Genomic DNA, 21,147 nt, shown 5'->3' with positions numbered 1-21,147 from the left:
TCTTTCCAAAAGCAACTGCTAATTCTTCTATCATATTTTCATGGTTTCAATAGCAATTTCAAGACCATTAGCTAACCACATTGAGTTTTATTGCAGGGGAACCTCGTCCATCAAGAAAATATGGAACTGTACAAGAAGGTAAACCAAATTTGTCAAGAAAACATGGAACTACATAAGAAGGTATTGGTTTTGACTACTCCAAGTATCAGCAGGACAGCTTATATGCTTACTACTTGATTTTTGTAGCTTCTTTTAAGGTAGACTTTGAGAGTTAAATCTAGTTAAACCTAACCATAAAAAATTTTGGGTATTAGGTTTATGGATCAAGGGATGCAAATGGAGCAAACAAAAACTCAGTTACTCCACATGGTTTTGGAATTGGAGAGGACTTGCATGCAACCGTTCATCTCCAACTAAGCCAGCCACAGCAGCAGAACTATGAGACACCAGCAAGAGCTACTAACTTGGGGTAAATTCTTCTCCTTAGGCTCAGTATGCTTCAAGGAAAAAAAATGAAAAAATAAAATTTTTCACGTAGCATCCTATTTTTATACTGATTTTACCAGACAATTTTCATTTCTGGGGTTTTTAACTCAAAGTAGACACAGGTTCAGAACCTAAATAGTTTCAGATTCAATTTAAATTTGGACATTAACCCCAAAGACATCTCTGTGTAACTTTCTGCAGACTACAACTGCATTAAAGAGGTAGAAGTGGGATGACGGCCAATGGACCAACATGACACTTGATTCCCAGAAAACTGAATGCCCACAGTTACAAGAATTGAGCTTCTTCTGGTGATATGTGGTAAATGAGCACAAGACATTTTCTGCACAAAAGATCAAACAAACTATAGATTTGATGTGAAATGATCAATGAAACCACTTATGTAACGTTTCATAGCAATAAAAATTACCATGTGTGGCATGAATTTTCTTGCAGTCCCGAAATTCATAATTATCTAATGATAGAATAGAGATAAATATATTTGTGCTTCAAAATAGCATGAGAAAAAACATGTAAACCACTCAATCTCAAAAAATTCCAGCTTCAGCATCATCCACTCAATAAATAATTTAAAGAAATGATGTATGCCGAAACATTATAAGAAAAAAGATGTTGAGAATGTTAATCGGAAGTGGCACAGCAAAACAATAAAGATGCAGTATTAAATTATTTCCGAGATATGAATTCAGAAGTTATCAACATACACCCAACAGAGATATAACAAGAATGATACCCCAATTGAAAATTTTAAGAAGCAGAGTAGTTTTGACTTTACTGACAGAGAAACAACATACATAGTATACACACCTCTTCCACAGAATTTCTGATAATTACGATGAGAGAGAAAAGGGAGTATTTGCCGTCTTATTCCAGCGTGATCTTTCATTCTAGACAAGAAGGCACAAAGTAATCCATTTTACAACCTAAATGTCCGTGCAAGCGCAACCATGCAGGAAGAGACCTATTCACATGCAAGCAGACCATCTATTATGAAAATATGTAGAAAAAGTTGTGACACGAACTAAAACTAATTTGGGGAAGAAAAAAAAAAAAGAATTAGGTTTTGGGAAAAGAAAACAAGTCACTTTCACCAGCACTTTCAAATGACTTGCTCTAATTTCCAGGTTAAATGCACATTCTAAAGACTACTAATATAACTCTAGCTAATCTTGGAACTCGGATTTGTTCTGCAGTATGACATGGTCAGATGATTCCATGACCTGACGATGAAAAGTAACAAGGCTCAACAAGCAAGCAGCCTTCCAAAGGGTGAAGAATAACCAGTGAAGTTCAGAAGTTAAAGCTTATTAATCTACCCAAAAATATCAAGCGGCTTTATCAGGAGAATAGACAGTTAACCATGTAATATTGGGATAACTTTCTAGTTAATGAATGTACTCTACGCTTCTTGCTGTTCAAAAGAGTGCAAAAATAGCTTCAGATATAAGATCACATGGCTCAAGAATCAAGAGAAAAAGATAACATATGGTGCCATATCAGGAAGTTTAAAGACATGTTAGCATTTTCAAATTTTTTTTTTGCAGTTTGTTCATCCAAAAAAAAAGTATGAAGACTTGTTGACAAGTCCGAATGGGTTCACAAAATCTGCAGCAGCTTCAAATACATTCATCTTACTAGACTTGGTTTGATGCATAGATACAGCCAAAGCATGGGCAAACTCAATCAATACTTATCTCATACATTAAGACAAAAGCCAATATTAAGCAGAAAAAAATAAATACTTATAATTATTGCAAAAGCAAAAACCCAATACCGGAAGGCATGTTAAAAGGCATTCAGATGGCTAATCTAAGAAACCAAAGAATCTGATCCCATTCAACTCCAAAGGAAACCATATATAGGATTATGTACTCATGTCAGAAACAATACTGATCTCCTGTGCAGGAGTGCAGCATGCTACACTTGGAACAGGAAACCACAAAAAATAACATCAAAAACCTATTTACTAATTATATTGCAACTACCCATAATAGCGCAAAAGGAAATGAAATTGCGACTTCCTTTTGTAACTAAATTTCTAAAACTAAGAAAGCACTTTATTTTGAAAGTTTGACTTCAAATGCGTTAGGCATGTGAGAATTTATAATCCAATACTGTAGAATGAATAAATCCAACTGAATTGTTTACATTTCTGGGAATTCTTTATGAGAGATCCAAAACAAATCTAGAAAAGAAAGAAGAGACCTGAGATAACTTACAACAACAAACTAAGCCTAATCCCATCTAAATGGGATCGGCTACATGGATCCCAGCAAATCAAAGTAAGAGAAAAGCAAGAAATGAAGACATAAAAGATGAGACGCGCGAAAAAGAGAAATGAAAGTAAGAGGAAAGAGTCACAGGCTCACAGCCCAGGGAGTTAGGAAATCTCAGCTATATGGGATTGGCAACATGGATCTTTGCCATCAAATAGGCTCTATCCAATGTCATAGGTCATACTTGGTACAAGACCCAGACTAGGTATGTAACCCCTCACAACCTCTCCCAAGGTCATTTAGGCCTGCCCCAAACTCTTTTAGCACCTTCAATCAAAATCAGATCACTCCTCCATACTAGGGCATTCTCAGGCCCCCGTTGAACATGGTCATACCACCTCAGACGACATTCTCGAAACTTGTCATTCCTAGAGGCAACTCCCAAATCAGCTCTAATACGTTCATTTCTTACTTTATCTTTAATAGTTTTGCCGCACATCCATCTTAATATCCTCATCTCTACAACACATAGCTTCTCTATGTGACGCTTCTTAACTGCCAAACATTCTGCCCCGTACATCATAGTCCGTTGAACAACAGTCCTATAGAACTTTCCTTTAAGCTTTAAAAGAATACGTTGGTCACACAGTACTCCGGTTGCACCTCTCCACTTCATCCATCCCACTTTAATTCTCTGTAAAACATCATCATCTATATCACCTTCTTTATTTATGATTGACCCCAGATATCTAAAATAGTCACTTAGCGGTATCTCTCTCTCACCTCAATTTTCACCATGTCATTATCCATCACAGTGTGACTAAAGTTACAAATCATATACTCAGTCTTAGATCTGCTAATCTTAAAGCCTATTGATTCAAGGGTTGCTCTCCACATCTCTACTTTAGCATTGATCTCTGCTTTAATTTCGTCTACCAATACAATATCATCGGCGAATAACATACACCACGGGACCTAATCTTGAATGCTCTTGGTTAGTTCATCCATGATAAGTGCAAAGCCCTGGTGTAACCCAATCGTAATTGGGAATTCCTTGCCCTAGCCTCCCACATATTTCACAATAGTCACCACGCCCTCATACATATCTTTAATTAAATCAATATATTTACTCAACACCCCTCTCTTCACAAGAATATGCCGGATTAAGTCTCTAGGGACTCTGTCATAGGCCTTTTCAAGGTCAATAAAGACCAAATTGAGATCCTTCTTTGCTAGCTCTACATCTTTCCATGAGTCTCCTCAGTACGAAAATAGCTTCTGTCGTGGATCCACATGACATAAAACCAAATTGGTTCTTTGAGATATGCGTCTCTCTTCTCAGACGGGCTTCAATAACCTTCTCCCATAGTTTCACAGTATGACTCATTAGTTTTATGCTTCTATGGTTATTGCAGCTCTGAATATCGCCTGAGAAAACTTAATAGAAGATATATGTTAAGGAGTCGGTATGAAGAATTGCAGAGGTATTTCCCTGAGCTAATTCTTGGTTGGAAATATTTTTTTCGAATAAAACTAGAACCCAGTAGGCTTTGTAAGTGTCTCGTAATTTCATGAAACTGAAACTTGGTTGTCCCAAATGGAACAGTTCTTCTGTTTCTTTATCTGATATCTTCTCAGGTATCGATTGAGTCATGGAAATTACCACAGAGGGAACACCTTACTTCTGCACAAATATTCAGAGGCTGGAACTAAGAGGAAGATAAGAGTCAATGACTTCAAACGAATAATCACAATTTAATCCCAAAATCAGTCGAATTTCCTGCATCAATTTGATTTGAGATAGAGTGGGCAAGATTTATTAGGATAAATAGAAACTCTATCAGATCAGTTGTCTTCAGAACTCATCAAATCAAAATAAAACTTTTTTGACAATAAACTGCCATTACTTAGAACCCATTAACTTTAGAACTCCATAGCCAGAGAGCCAGGGTAAGTCTTTTTACTAGACAACCTGACCACACTAACTGGATATTAAGATCTGCAAAATTATGGAAGTCCATTAAGGGATCTCCACAATACCAAAATGCAGTATATCATTTCCCCAAGTTTAAGGGGAGGCATGAGGCATCCTCCCTAACTCTAGTTTGTTGACAAACTACATTTTTTTCTCTTTGTCAATAAAGCAAACTGATACATGCCATCCCAGATCAAGCTTGTTTTTAAGTCCAGATTTAACTTGAAGAGGAAATACGATTTCGGTAAGACTTGATCTGAACAGTTTATCATGGACAGCTCAGTGAGGGCGACCGCATGGGTCAGCCTTTTCCTTCAGTTTGTCCCATATTTTAAAAAGAAAAAGGCATATGAGTGTTAGAAGTCAAGTAATAGGGATAGTTTAGGAACTAGTCTATCACTAGTTGCCTTATTATGTAATTCTTCTATTTCTTCTTTATTTCCCTTATACCTCCCTAGGGAGGTGGATGTAATTCCTATTAGTGATGATTAAATGAATATATGGTGAATGGAGAAGTCTCTCCATTCACAATCGTTACAGCCCAATACACTCTTCTCTCTTCTCTCCTCTCTTCTCTCTTGCTATCTTCTTCTTCCTCCAAGCTCTTCCTTCTCTCTTCTTATTTCCTAAACCTATATTCTAACTTGGTATCAGAGACCTAGGGTTTGAGAGTCGAATCCAGCTTCCTGTTCTCATTTTTTGCTTCTCTTTGAAATCATTTATTTCAAGGAGAAGCCTCCTATGTAAACAAATCTATGAGAAAACTATGAAATAGGGTTGGAATAACCTATTCTAGTAATTCCTACTTCTATTCGAGCTTGGATGCAGCTCATTTGGTGATTTAAAGTTCAGATAGCTCCTGTTTGGAGTTACCGCCAGCCCTCCACTGCAGTTCCTATATCTCCTTCGATTGGCCTGGTTTTGTGGATTGGAATGAGTCATTAGAATCGTGGAAGGATGGTGTTCAAGGGCCATGTACTGCTTCTTGCTGATTGAAGACTACATCTGAGCACAACTCTTTTTCGTGGGAACCAGTTTCTGCCCAGATTTCTGATGTTGCAGACTTCATTCCCTTATGTCTTTCTCATTTCGGCATGGATTTGATGGTGGAGCAGCTTATTAGGATCATAGAAGGATCCTTTTTCCTGTCTTTTGTGCTCCTTATGGCTGGATGAATGCTTCTCTTTGATAAAACTCAATCTCATGGTTCCTCTGTTCTGCCCAGGTAACACCGAGAGTAATTTTCTTCCTTTTTTTCTTGCTTCGAGTTGAAGGTTGATGCTCTCTTAGTTGAGGATTGGATATGCATAGACTTTGAGCAGTTTTATCACTTGTTTGAAGCATTTATTACTACTTGCAAGCCTTTGTGAGGCCTTTTTAGGGACTGACCTGCTGGGCTGCTATTATACTACCCGTGAAGTGTTTGATTTAAGTCCTCTTAGACATTTGCTGCTAGGACTGCTTCGGCAGTGTGCTATCCTAGGCTGCTTAGAGGACTTTTTGCTTGTTTGGGTTGAGTGTGTACTCCCCACTTGCCTTTGGTGATATGGTTTATTGTTGGTATCCATCATGGCTGGTTTGGATACATCTGTGCTTGGTACTGCTGATTCTCAGCCTCCCACTGTTGTCCCTCAGTTGGCTTGTGACAGTACTCATCAACAGATTTCTTTTGTGAAGCTTGATGGTACTAATTACCTGGATTAGTCACACTCTGTGAGACTTTCCCTCAGGAGTAAGGGAAAGCTTGGATATATAACAGGTGCTATCAAGGCCCCCACGGCTGGTTCACCGGCCTTTGATAAATGGGAGACTGAAAATTCTCCTGTTATGACCTAGTTGATCTTCTCCATGAAGCCCGAGATTGAGAGAAGATTTATAAGGAAAAAAACTGCCAAAACTATTTGGGACAGTGTCTCTGTGACCTTTGACAGAGTAGGTGACACTGCCAAGGTCTATCAGCTCCATCAACGAATTCACTCATTGAAACTGGGTGACAACACTATTTCTGAGTACTACATTGCGTTCCTTAGTCTTGTGGAAGAGTATGATCATTACAGAGACCTTCATTTGACCAACCCAGAGGATGAAGCCAAGGTGTATCTGACTCTTGAAAAGAGCATGTCTTCTCTTTGCTTGGTGGTTTGAACTCTGACTATGAGCCAGTTAGACTCCAGCTGTTGGGCCAGTCTCCCCTTCCCTCTCTTAGTGAAATCTGTAGTTACTTACAGAGTGAAGAGACTAGGCGACTTACTATGGCACCACCACCAGCACCATCCGAGAGGTCAGCCCTCAATTCTAGTTCTGTTCGAGACACCCGTGGAGGTGGTAGAGGCCCAGGGCCTAACCGTGAGGAAGCTAGTATTGTGGAGACAGTTGGTGCCAGTGGAGTTGGGCGAGACAGATTTAAATGTGATCAATGTGGTCGCATTGGACACACCAAGGCTAGGTGTTGGTCTCTCCATGGTCGTCCTCCTGGTATGCGTGGTCGTGGTGGCCGTAGAGGGGGAACTCGGACTCATTCGGCAGCGGCGAATGATGCTGATGCCCCACAGGATGACTCCACCTTTATGGATGCAGTGGTTCGCAGGGTTATGTCACAGTTGAGCACATCTAGTATGGCTGGATCCTCATCATCCTCGACTTTGCAGGTCTCCACCTCAACTTCCACTGCCGCCCAATCTTGGGTCATTGACTCAGGTGCCACGGACCACATGACTGGTACGTCTCATTATTATGACTCCTATACCATTTGCTCTGGTAAGGACAAGGTTAGGGTAGCTGACGGCTCCCTTTCCTCCATATCTGGTAAGGGTAATATCCCTATGACATCATCTATTTCACTTTCTTCTGTTCTTCATGTCCCTAACCTTACTCTGAATCTTCTATCTGTGAGTCATCTAACTAAATCTCTCAACTGCTGTGTCACATTTTTTCCTTCTCACTGTCTTTTTCAGGATTTGGTGACGAAGAGGATTATTGGTAGTAGACGTGAGGAGAATGGCCTCTATTTTTTTTATTCCTTTTTGCCCACAGCTCATTTCTATATGTGTGGCCGAAACGATAGTAGTTCTGTGGATTATGTTATGTTATGGCATCGCCGTCTTGGCCATCCATCTTTTGTTGTAATGAGGAAACAGTTACCTCACTTATTTTCATCTATTACCTCTTCTCATGTTTTTCAATGTGAAACCTGTATGTTTGCCAAACATTGTAGGTCTTCATATCTTATCATGGTAATAGAACTGTTGCTCCTTTTCATATTGTGCATACTGATGTGTGGGGTCCTTCCCCTACTACTTCTTTATTTGGCTATCGTTACTTTATGCCATTTGTTGATGATTTTTCACGTGCCACATGGACTGTTCTTCTGAAGCACAAGAGTGATGTTTGTGATGCCTTTCAGAATTTTTACCAAATGATTCTTACCCAATTTGAGACCCGCATCAAAATTGTGCGTTCTAATAAAGGGGGAGGGTATATGTTTGGTGGCCTTCAAGCCTTCTTTACTACTCATAGCATTATCCATCAGCTAGCGTGTGTTGACACACCCCAACAAAATGGGGTTACTGAGAGGAAAAATCGCCATCTCCTAGAGGTCACCTGTAGTCTCTTGCTGGGCATGCATGTCCCCAAGACCTTCTGATCTGCGGCTCTTCTAACCGCCTCCTATCTCACCAATCGTATGCCTACCAAGCTTCTTAACTACAAATCTCCCTTGGACATCTTATCTCCCAAGGCCTCTGTCTTTTCTCTCCCTCCTAGAGTCTTTGGTTGTGTTTGTTATTTGCATGTTAACAAATCTGCTCGCACTAAACTTGATCCCAAAGCTCTTAAGTGTCTCTTTCTTGGGTACTCTTCTACTACCAAGGGTTACAGCTTTTATCATCCTTCTTCCCGCCGAAGTTTCATTTCCAAGGATGTTACCTTCCTTGAATCTATCCCTTTCTTTGTTCCTTCTCAGCATCCTCTTCAGGGGGAGAATTGTGGGAGTGACCAGGCCACTGATGATTTCTTCCTTTCTCCTCTACCTATATCTCCTTTTCTGCTTAACATTGGAAAACACAGGACTGTAGATGTGGTTGAGATTAATGATCAACCAGGGGGGAATACAGATTTGGTTGTTGAAAGTGGTTCTGGTAAGGAGAAGGATTACCACCTTACATACAAAAAAGGTGAAAGCTTGCATAATACGAGAAAGATGATCTACCAAGAGTCCTCTTCAGATCCAGATCCACATCCTGAGATTCATCCTCTTCAATCAGGTGACATTTCTTCTCCTCCATCTGATTTGCACCTTCCTATTGCTATTAGGAAAGGGAAAAGAACTTGTACTAATCCTATATCCCAATTTGTTTCCTATGATGCAATTTCTCCTACAGGACTTGCCTGTATTTCTGCTCTTTCTACTGCTTCCATTCCCAAGAATGTCATTGATGCTATGTCTGACCCAAAGTGGAGACAAGCCATGTCTGAGGAGATGATGGCACTTGAGAAGAATGGTACTTGGCAACTTGTTGACCTTCCCAAGGGACGTGTTCCAATTGGATGCAGATGGGTCTACACAATCAAGTATAAATCTGATGGCAGTATTGAGAGATACAAAACAAGGTTGCTGGCCAAGGGGTACAGTCAAGTCTATGGAATTGACTACCAGGAGACATTTGCCCCTGTAGCCAAGCATAATTCAATAAGAGTTCTTTTATACTTAGCTGCCAACAAAGATTGGCCCTTATATCAATTGGATGTGAAGAATGCCTTCCTTCATGGTGATTTGGAAGAGGAACTGTACATGCAAACTCCACCAGGCTTCAAGATGCCCTCAGCTGAAGGGAAAGTGTGTCTCCTTAAGAAGGCTCTATATGGTCTCAAACAGTCACCAAAGGCATAGTTTGAGTGCTTCCGACAGGCCATTCTGAAGAATGGATATTCCCAGAGCCAAGCTGATCATACTCTCTTTACCAAGCGGAGTAATGGTACTATCACAACTCTCATTGTCTATGTTGATGATATCGTGGTCACACGAGATGATACAGCTGAGATAGGTAAATTGAAGAGCTACCCGGCACAGCAATTTGAGATCAAAGATTTGGGTCCCTTGAAGTACTTCTTAGGAATAGAAGTATCAAGGACCAAGAAAAGGATCAACATATGTCAGAGGAGGTTTATTCTTAACCTGTTGACAGAGACAGGGATGTTAGGTTGCAAACCAGCTAGCTCTCCTGTTGAGCAGAATCACAAACTAGGAGAGGATTGTGGTCCCTCTCTTGTTGATGCAGGGAAGTATCAAAGGCTAGTGGGGAAACTTATTTATCTCTCTATGACTCGGCCAGATATCTCTTATGCAGCGGGAGTTGTCAGTCAATTCATGCATGCTCCCAAGAGTGGCCATTTGGATGTTGTGTATCGCTTTCTAAGGTATTTGAAGTCCTCTCCAGGGAAAAGATTATTATATGCAAGGCACAACCACTTGAGATTGGAAGGCTTCACAGATGCCGATTGGGCTGGTTCCATTACAGACAGGAGATCTACCTCCGGCTATTGTACCTTTGTGGGAGGTAACTTAGTCATATGGAGGAGCAAAAAACAGCATGTTGTGGCCAGATCTAGTGCAGAGGCAGAATTTAGAGCTATGGCACATGGAGTGTGTGAGCTCATCTGGCTGAAAAGACTTGTTCAAGAACTCGGATTTGACACTGAAGGGCCCATGAGACTGTACTGTGACAACAAGGCTACCATCAGTATTGCCCACAACCCTGTGCAACATGACCGGACTAAGCACATTGAGGTTGATAGGCATTTCATCACGGAGAAGATAGACTCTGGCTGTATTTTTACTCCTTTTGTGAAGACTGGGGATCAGTTGGGAGATATCTTCACTAAAGCTCTTGGCTCTCCTCAGTTTAGTTCCTTCCTAAGCAAGCTGGGAATGCATGATATATATTCTCCAGCTTGAGGGGGAGTGTTAGAAGTCATGTAATAGGGGTAGTTTAGGAACTAGTCTATCACTAGTTGCCTTATTATGTAATTCTTCTATTTCTTCTTTATTTCCCTTATACCTCCCTAGGGAAGTGGATGCAATTCCTATTAGTGATGATTAAATGAATATGTGGTGAATGGAGAAGTCTCTCCATTCACAATCGTTACAGCCCAATACACTCTTCTCTCTTCTCTCTTCTCTCTTCTCTCTTCTCTCTTGCTATCTTCTTCTTCCTCCAACCTCTTCCTTCTCTCTTCTTATTTCCTAAACCTATATTCTAACTATGAGGATGTTGCAGACGTCCAGGACAGAAATGACTTCCTCTAACGATAAAAGACTTACTTCCAAACTTGTCATTAAGCTGTACGTGAGAAGGCCGAAACAGGATTACTTTTCTTCCATTCATTTCAAACCTAATCTTCTAATGCTTTATATTTCAGTTGCTTGCTTCCAAAATCTCAAGAATTTTATCATGGATAAGCTTAATGTTTTCAACATTGAATGCATCATATCTAACCATCCCTGAAATTGTGAAGACACAAATACGAGTGATCAAAATTTCTACCAAAAATTACCTCAAAATTTGACAAGATTGTGAAGTGTTCGGTAACCAACTAACCATACACATCTGCTATTCAATAAAATGAACTACCATACCGAAGCTGCATACCCATCTCTCATAAAGTCCTCCCTAAGATTACTTCAATACTTCCTATATTTCAAACATACTAGCCTAAAGAACCTAGTGCAACTTGGCGATTTCCTCTAAACAACCATTAGTGACATGCAAAGCCTCTAGTGCCTTCCTACAGCATGACTGTGCCATTTCCGAGACATGATCAACGAGGGTAAAAATAAAGTACTTACCTCATTGAAACAAAGGGAGACCCAACAGAGAAACCATCTCAAATCCTTCACTGCAGCAAGCAGTAATACATAATACAGACATACAGTGCATGATGAGACTTGAGACACATAAGACACGACCTTCAGATAAATTATATTCAACACCTCTCCCCATGTTATTTATCAAAAAAGAAGAAAAAATCCTCTCCACGTGTTGAAGCACATGAAATGCATCTTTCAGGAAATAAAACTGATCTTCAACCAGCATCAATGCTTTATGTCACTCAAAAATATCACCAAGTCGACCCCCATGCACTTGCAGGACTGCTTTCACAAAAAGAACAGGCTATGGGTATATAATCAGTTCCTTACCTAGTAACTATCTTCTAATTGAGACTCATCACGCGGTCCTTCTGATATATCCGAAAAAACAAAGACAGAGCTCCCCACTCTGTAAGTATCTCCTTTAAATAGACTTGATCACTTGGCTGCCACAGTGCCTAAAAGGCATATACACATGGCTCTGCACAGCCATATTAATCATTTGTAAGTACTCACGGGTCACGGGTCACGGGTCACGGGTCACGGCTCAACACAGCCATGTTAATCATCTCAGGATTTCTCAGCGCAGCAAACAGGTATCACATGCACAAAAGTGCAGCACCTCAATTATCATCAAGTTTAACCAACCAGCTAAAATTCTAGTAGAGCACTATGGCTATTGAAATAGTGCAAATTCTTCGAAAAATAAACGAAAAGAAAGAACCACTGGTAATACAGTTGCCCAACATTCTCACAAATAGAGACATGAGAGACTTCGCACTTGAATTATCTCATTAAAAAATACCCAGCAGTTTACATCAATGACTACCTACATTTTTAAGCTTTGAAATCAAAATTTCTAAGTATTCTCACAATAACTCACAGAAGGAAATTAAAAAATTCCCCATTCTACTTATAATGTGTGGTCAACAATATTTCAGATGCCTCCTACAACCATTCAAGCCAAAACTAACCCAAAAACAGCAAAGCTGCACTGTTCCTCAACCTGCTAAAAATAATAAGTGCATTTTGATTGCTCAATATTAAAGCATGACTCAACTAAAAGACGGTTTTTCTAGATATAATAATCTATGACATACTATATGGAGTTCCATGTTCACTAGAAATAGTATATTGACATTAACAACTTGGGAAAAAGAACCAAAATACAAATCTCTAGTCCAACAATTGGACAATACGACCTTGTGATTTTCTAATCCTTAAATCTGCACCTCTTTCAGCGATGGGTCTGATAAGGAACTATGCTCGTGCATTATATTTCAGTAGCTGGTGCTATGGCATCTTCAAAAAAAATCTTTAACAAGAGTTGACAATACATCACTAGTCTGATTTAGAAGATTGTAAGTTTAATCAGGTCACTCTAAAGGTTACTACTAATTACTAATCAATTCCCATGTTGCTTAGGCATGGAAACAGATCAAATTGGCACAGAATTTTGTAGTTAAATTTGGTGCTTCATACAGGTTCAGATCCTATTTTGAAATTTGAAGTATCTAAGTAACGCAGATTAGTTCTTAAACAACAACTCAGCCTTATCCCAATTAAATGGGGTCAGCTACATGAATCCTTGCCCTCCAGTCATAGTTGTCAAGCCAACGCCTAGTTGATGTCGCCTTGGTTTTGTCTTCCGCCAGCGTCTTGGATCGCCTTGTCGCGATGACAACCATGCCTCCAATCAGCTCTATTCAAGGTCATACTTGATGCAAGGCCTAAGTTATACATGTCTCTCCTCACCACTGCTCCTAAGGTAATTTTAGGTCTGCCCCTGGCTCTTTTAGTTCCTTCAATCTGAATCAAATCACTCCTCCACACTGGAGCATCCAAATGCCTCCGTTTGGCCATGCCACCTTAAATGACCTTCCCATAGCTTATCATGTTTCGGAGCTACTTCCAAATAAGCTCTAATATGATCATTCCTTACTTTATCCTTCCCAGTTTTGCCACTCATCCATGTCAACATTCACATCTCCGTTATACTGAGTTTATCTATGTTTTCTACCTCTTTTTCGGGAAAAAGAATATGCATGCCATGTTGCAATCTATTTTAAATTTTTTACCGTACACTGAATAGGTAAATATATGTATACAACCTTCCCTCGGTCCGATCTAACATTAACTCATTATTGAACCTATATAATATAGTAAGAGAGGTGCAAAAAAAGTACTCTTTCATAGCATCATATAAAACAAAAAATTAGCAAACCATTTAAAGCTTGCAATCAGAATTCTTTAATAGATGTTCAACCATATGTCACGGTTGATTACTTCCGCACCTATGCCCTGATTCATGGACTTCAAATGTTTGCCATGTCCAGCAGGCTTGAATCATCCACAGATCACAGCCAATACCAAACTCTGAAGTGTTAAATCCACAAATCCCTGCTTTTGAATTTGGATTGCAGATATAAGGCTGTGAATCGTACTATCCAACCCTACATTCCAATAATAAGATAACCATTGAAACTCAATGCACGAGTTTTAAGGATACTCATAATCCAAGGGACTCTTTGAAGTTCACTTGGCACAATAAGACATGTGGTGACTCTTGGATTGCCTGCAAGCTGGATAGAGTCCTGGTCAATGAAGCCTAGTTATTCTCTTTCCCCTCTTCCCATGCTAACTACAAAGCCCATGGCATCTCCAACCATAGTCCCATCTCTGTTCTCATTCACCCCTATATCTCCTTCGGCCCTAAACCATTCAAATTCTTTGATACGTTGTCCTCCCACTCAGATTTCTCCACCATTGTCCAAACTGGGCCAAACCTGTCCATGCTCCCTCAACCCCTCTTTTTTTTTTTGGGTGAATAAAATAATTTCAATACCAAAGGGAGCAAAAAAATTACAAGAGCCCACAAGGGTAAACAACAAACAAGACACACCAAACCAAGACTTAGCTAAGGGGTGGCTGGGCCAACAAAAGAAACAGAAGAGAGACCCCAAGAGACAACAATGAGCTTGTTCCTTGGGGTGTCAGTACAAGAAGAGGGCGTGGCAGACGACAACTTCGCTTTAATTTCAAAAGAAATGGAGTCCCAAATCTACTGATAAGACTGAGAATTGGAGGTCCACTTCCTTATATTACGCTCCATCCAAATATGATTGATAGTTGCACAAAAAGCCATCTTGCCGACAGTTTCGCAAATGGAGGAGCCAACAAAAATCATATCAATCCAAATCCACTCTCTAGAGAAAGGAAGGATTCTTCTAGGAGCAGGTCAGCATTTAGACAAAATGCCTTTCCAAATGGCAGCAGATGTAGGACAACCAAAGAAAAGATTATCAAAGTCTTCCACATTGTTACAGCAGAGGCAGCACATGGGAGAGACTGAGATCATACGGTTGCGAAGGAAAGCCTGAGTTGGGAGATAGTTGGTGAAGACCCTCCCTGCCGTGAAGCAGTGACGGGGGGATATGATGCTTGAACCAAAGAAGTTTCCTCCAAGTAACCAACGGACCTTTCTGACAAATGAAGTCCCAGGCTGCTTTAGAGGAGAAGGATCTTGAATTGCTAGACGACCAAGAAACACAATCACCTCTTCCAACAGGTCTTCTAGAGATGGTATGGAGATCATTCCAAATAAAATTAAGCACAGGGACATTTGAAGGGGGGGTAGCCTAGGCAGCCTGATCCAAGATGTCAACCACCAAAGAGAGCCTATGAAGGCCGGAAGCATAAATGATTCTGGGGTTGATAGAGTGGAGGAGGATCCCCCTTGGGTGCCAGTGATCCAGCTAAAAGAAAGAAGAGAGACCTTCACCAATCTGAGCGCGAATGGCCTGTAGCACCAAGTGGCAGGAGGCAAGGATCTTGCGCCAAGTCCAAGAAGCATCAGACAAGGCTAGAACAGTCCAAATAGAATCCTGGCGTTGGTGGCCCGCATAAATCCAATCAACCCAAATGCTTTTCTTTTTTGTAACAATCTTCCAAATAAGCTTGATGGTGCCAACAGAATTCACTTCCTTGATTCTTCTAATACCCAAACCACCCTCCTCCTTAGGAAGTCAGACAACAGGCCAACTAAGAGGATGAAGAAATCTTGAAGATTCAGTACCCTTCCAAAGAAAGGAAGCCAAGAGGGATTCCAAGGATTTGATGGTGGTATGAGGGAGACCATAAATGCTAGACCAATAAATGTACGATGACTCCAAAACTGATTTGATGAGGACCAGCCTGCCTGCATAAGAAAGGAGTTTGCCTTTCCACAATTGGAGCCTTTTCCGAATAAGATCCAACATCGGGGTGCAATGGTGAGCTGAGAGTCTTGCAGGAATCAAAGGAAGCCCCAAGTATTTGACTAGAAGCTGCTCCTCTTGGAAACCTGATTTCTCTAAGAATGCAACTTTGTCTAGCTCAGAGACCCCAGCGAAGAATAAGAGAGACTTAAATGGGCTGATGCGAAGACCAAAAAGCTCAGGGAAGTGATGCAAACAGAGCAAAGTGGACTCGAGTGAGGCAATGGAAGCCTTAGAAAATATCATCAGATCATCTGCAAAGGCCAAGTGAGTCAGCTTGAGGGCCTTACACTTGGGCATAGGGGAAATAAGCTGTTGTTGATCTGTGCTGATTTGGATTTCCCTAGAGAGGACTTCCAGGGCCAAGAAACTTAAAAATGTTAAAATTTAAATAGGGAACAAAAGATTCACAACCAGAACTGTGGCACCGGTAAAAAGTACATGTAATCCTAACTCAAAGCTCCAAATAACACAAAATTGATAAGCAAAACTAAGTGGCAACAGTCTCCTAGGGCTGTCTTATAATTCTTAGTTCTTAGATCCTAGCCAGCTGGTAGGATTATTCCTTTGTGTTATTCGCCTATCAAGTAGATAAGGCCCCCAATGCTATACCCTATAACATTAACATGTAAGAAGATGAACAGAACCAAGAATTATCTGGCTGCTCCATATGTTCCTGCCTGACCAGTTATAAGGAGTTATTATGAGTTTATAGTTCACTTTTAAATGCAGTGGCAGCTTTTTCAAAAATGTAGAAGTCTGATATGGGCCTTTAACTTCTAGCATGTAATATTCAAACCAAGTAGATTCATGGCTTCAACTCATGAGAGAACCACATTGCAAATACTTCTTCTGAGTTTTGGACAACGAATTGGATAATTTACATTGTTTTCTCCATAGGCCTTGGTGTTGTAATATGGGTATCGGGGTAGATTTTTCCTTAGGGGCATTATTGTACACATACCTCATCTTACTCTATTATAAATAAAGCATGGCTGGTGTCTCATACACACAAGTCAATATTCCCCAAAAATCATCATGGTATTAGAGCGAGGATCGATCCAAACCCTAATATCACAGTGGAGCCACCAAAGCCCGAGCACCGCCACCGCTGTCCGCCTCCCTCTCTCTCTCTCTCTCTCTCTCTCTCTCTCTCTCTCGGCCCCCTTCTCAATAGGCTACCTTTCCTCTTTTGCCTCTTTGGTGCTCTTCGGCCTAGATCCATTTGGCCTGAGAGCCTCTGTTCGTGAATCTATGATCGTTGTGAAGATCAGTTGTTGCTACATGTTCTAGAGATACTTTCTCTATCTATAATTTTCTAGGATCAACAATCATGTCTGGCGGTACTACTTTATCAACCTCTGCTACCTGTTCTAGGGACAACTTTTCTCTCTATTTGTAATTTTCTGGGATCAGCAGTCATGTCTGGCGGTACTACTGTATCAACAGGAACCAATGGGGTGACTTGTGGGACTCAATAATGATTTTCTTTCGTTGCTTGTTAGCTCCATCAAGTTGGATGGGAGCAATTACCTTATGTGGTCTCATTCCTAATTCATGTCTATCGATTCTCGAAGGTTTGTCGGGTATCTTACAGGGGAATCTGAGAAACCTACGGCTCCTAGTCCATCTTACAGGAAATGGAATTCACATAACTCCCTAGTAAAGTCATTTCTTCTTAATTCAATGCTCCTCAAGCGACTATATGTTTGTGGATATTACTAATAAAATCTGGAAAGCGGCCATACCTATAACCTAATCCCAGGTGGGGAATGATGCTCAAGTTTATGAGTTGAAGAAGAAAATTCATGAAACCAAGCAGAAGGATATGACGTTATCCCAATATTACTTTGAGTTAAGTAGGTTATGGCTGGAGCATAGACTTTTATGAGGATTTCCAGGCTATATGTTTCAAAGATGCCACGAACTTCAAGAAGAGGGAGAGAAGCTCAAGGTGCATGATTTTTTGGCTGGGTTGAATTTGGAATTTCATCAGATTTGTGTTCATGTACTCAGTCAAGATCCCTTCCCAACCCTGGAGCAATCCTATTCCTCAGTTCAAATGGAAGACAGTCATCGTGCTGCGATGTTGCAGCCCATATCTAAGGAGAGATCAGCTCTTAACATAGGTTATGGTTCTCAACCTCGAAGAAGTTCTACCCGCTTGAGTGACTACTGATAGGGAACCGGTTAAGTGTGACTATTGTGGGAATGAACGTCACACTACGGAAACTTGCTGAAAACTCCATTGTAGTCCCACCACCTCTTGTGGTCGCGGTCGTGGTCGTGATCGCTCTACAACTGGCCATGCCCATCATACTAAGACAATTGACACTTCACCCATGGGATCTTCTTTATCATAGGATGAGTTACTTCTCAGACGTCTCATGACCAAATCGGAGCCTTCAACATCTTCTTATCCATCCGCTACGCTCTACTACAACTATTTTTGCCACTTCTGATTCCAACTTTGCCCATTCAGGTATCTCTTTTGGTGCTCACTGTGTCTCATTTGTATCCGCCCCTTGGATAATTGCCACAGGTGCCACTGATCATATGACCGAGTCATCTAACCACTCTTTCAGTATTTTCCATGTGTAGGTAAAGACAGAGATAGAATCACGGATGGTTCCCTCTCTACTGTTCCAGGGAAAGGGTCTATTCAATGCTCTCTTCTGTTATCTCTTTCCTCTGTGTTACATGTCCCTAATTTTACTACTAATCTCCTTTCCATTAGTAATTTTACTAAAGATTTGAATTGTAAAGTCACATTTTTCCATCCCATTGTGTTTTTCAAGACTTGGTGATGGGGAAAATGATTGGCAGTGGTAGGGTACTCTGTAGTTTATACTAGTTTGATCATGGCCAGGCTCCTTCACCAACTGTTCCTTATCAAGCTCTTCATACAGGGGTTCTCCTCAGCTAGCTTTATCTGATTTGCATCATAGGCGTAGGCGTTTGGGTCATCCACCCCATAGAACTTTGGCTAAAGCTTTTCCTATTTTGTTTCAGCATTATCACCCAATCGATTTTTTCTGTAATGCGTGTGTTTCAGCCAAGTAGACTCACACTGTTTATCCTAGTTCTAATAATATTAGTGAAGCTCCCTTTCTTTTAATACATTCTGATGTCTGGAGCCCTGTCCGTTGCGTTTCCATTGCTGGATACCGCTAGTTTGTCACCTTTATTGATCGTCAAACTTGTATTGCTTGGAATATATTTGTTGCGTCATAAAAATGACGTGTTTAGTTGTTTTCATAGGTTTCACAATGTGTTCCAATTCGATGCTAAAGTGAAAGTCCTTCACACTGACAACGGAACCGAGTACATGGACAGCTGTTTCAATCTTATCATGTTGCCCAGAGTATCATACACTGAACTAGTTGTGTTGATACACCTACCCAGAATGGTGTAGCGGAACACAAGAATCATCACCTATTGGAAGTGGCTCGTTCCCTCATGTTTAAGATGCATGTTCTTGCATATTTTTGGAGTGAAGTTGTTCTGACTGCAGCCTACCTCATTTACAGAATGCCCATTCGAGTTGTGGATTTTCAGTGTCCTCTTGTTGTTCTTTTGGGTTCCTCGTCCTTCGTAGTTCACCTACGGTTTTTTGTTGCATTTGTTTTGCCCATAACCTTCACCCTCACGGCAAACTTGATCCCAGAGGTCTCAAATATATCTTTATCGATTACTCTACTACACAAAAGGACAGTATTATCATTCCCCTTCCCATCGTATCTTGTTACCATGGATGTGACTTTCATGAGTCTAAAGCATACTACCCTTTATTGCCACCTCTTCAAGGGGAGAACACTATTTCTACGGAAGATGTGTCAATGGTTTCTCCTCTTGATGGCCCAATGTTTCAAGATCAAGAGAATGAACCCATTCAAAGGGAGCCTACACAGCGCAGACCACAACTTCAAGGGGAGTCTATCATCTAGGCCTCTACATGTTTATGAGCGTGTGTGGGGCAAGCAAGTTGATACCACCACTGGGGCTTCGCAATTAAACAGAAATTGGATGGTACAATGGACCGTTACAAAGCTAGACTGGTTGCAAAAGGATTCACCCAAACTTATGGAATTGATTATCAAGAGACCTTTGCTCTAGTTGCCAAGATGAACACTCATTGAGTTATTCTTTCATGTGCTATTAACTGGGGATGGCAACTACAACAACTTGATGTCAAGAATGTCTTTCTGCATGGTGAACTTGAGGAGGTGATGCAGCTCCAAGAAGGAAGAAGAAGAAGAAGGAAGCCCTGAACTTAGGGTTTGCATAGGGAGCCATAGATTAGGATTTATATTTTGCCATACTTAGTTTATTTTTCTGTTTTTAGATTGAACCGGTTTAGAATTGGTTGCATCCAATTGGTTCAATTGGTCTAATTTAAGTGAAGTGTTCCTATTGGTCAATAGGTCCTTATATCCTATTGGCTAACATGGAATCTACTTTAAATTGGTTGTTTTTTAAGTTAGATTCTCTTATTTTAAGTTAGTAGGGGTAGTTAGGATATTTTACTGTTTTAAATTAGTAATTTGATTGTAATTAGATCCCTTCCACGATTTTAAGTGAGGAGGAAGTTAGATTATATTAGGACTTTGCCTTTGGCCTTTAGTTATAAAAGGAGAAACGTGGGAGGCTCCCCCACAGATTATTTGAGTTAAAATATAATTCGTTGGCTACCATTGGTGTTGTTCCTTGCTCCCCTGTGTGAGTGTGCATACTTGTGGACTTCAAGGTGGAAGGGTGGGTGGATTCCTGCAACTCCTTACGCCGTGACGGCTGGGAGAATCTCTCTCTGAAAGTGGTTTCATCCTTCATCCCTCAAGCTACTGCTGGTGGAATCCTGTGGTAAGTTGAGTTTAATTTCTGTTTTATCTTTTCTTCTCCTTCCCCATTCAATCCTTTATGTTCTGATTTTATTCCTAAACCCTAGTTCAGTTACAGCCTCAACCAACCATCAAAATTCATTCATATTTCAGTCACAACTCCTTTACATCATCCCCTCCACTCGATATTCATCTCAGTCCTATTCAGCCATCTAAACCCTAATCCCCCATTAACCCCCATAAACCTAAAAGCCTTAAATTCCTGTTTAGGCATATTCAGCCATCAGAAAACCCCTCTGCTGCAACCGAACCTTCCCCCTAGCCCCTCTAATACTCTACTTCGGCCCCAGCCCATCAATCCCACTTTAAACCCTAGTTTTGGTTGTTTTCTTAATTTCTAAAAACCCGAAAACCTAACCCTAAATCTGCATAATCATAAAACCTAACCAAATCCTATTTTTTAATATCAAAATAGTCCCCTAAACCTTCT

At 40.5% G+C, this 21,147-nt stretch overlaps 1 protein-coding gene and 1 long non-coding RNA gene across 2 annotated transcripts in view; one reads left to right on the top strand and one right to left on the bottom strand.

Moving 5' to 3' along the window:
• LOC122661987 (MADS-box transcription factor 23-like) overlaps positions 1–924 on the top strand; it is a 62,617-nt gene extending 61,693 nt beyond the window's left edge. Inside the window, exons 6-8 of the mRNA XM_043857522.1 lie at positions 97–180; positions 315–469; positions 688–924. Coding sequence (XP_043713457.1) covers positions 97–180; positions 315–469; positions 688–703 — 255 coding nt within the window. The 3' untranslated portion in view covers positions 704–924. The remainder of the gene's footprint in view (positions 1–96; positions 181–314; positions 470–687) is intronic.
• On the bottom strand, positions 3–18,242 carry LOC122661988. Its single transcript, XR_006332948.1, has 3 exons — positions 18,230–18,242; positions 16,234–16,238; positions 3–488 (listed from the first exon to the last, which is right to left on the bottom strand). It is a non-coding gene; the product is annotated as an uncharacterized LOC122661988 (long non-coding RNA).
• Between the last annotated feature and the right edge of the window lie 2,905 nt (positions 18,243–21,147).

This window comes from Telopea speciosissima, chromosome 5, assembly GCF_018873765.1.
Source record: "Telopea speciosissima isolate NSW1024214 ecotype Mountain lineage chromosome 5, Tspe_v1, whole genome shotgun sequence".
NCBI classification, from domain to species: Eukaryota; Viridiplantae; Streptophyta; class Magnoliopsida; order Proteales; family Proteaceae; genus Telopea; species Telopea speciosissima.
Note: the sequence above shows the minus strand (reverse complement) of the source record. Positions and strands in the feature narration are given on the sequence as shown.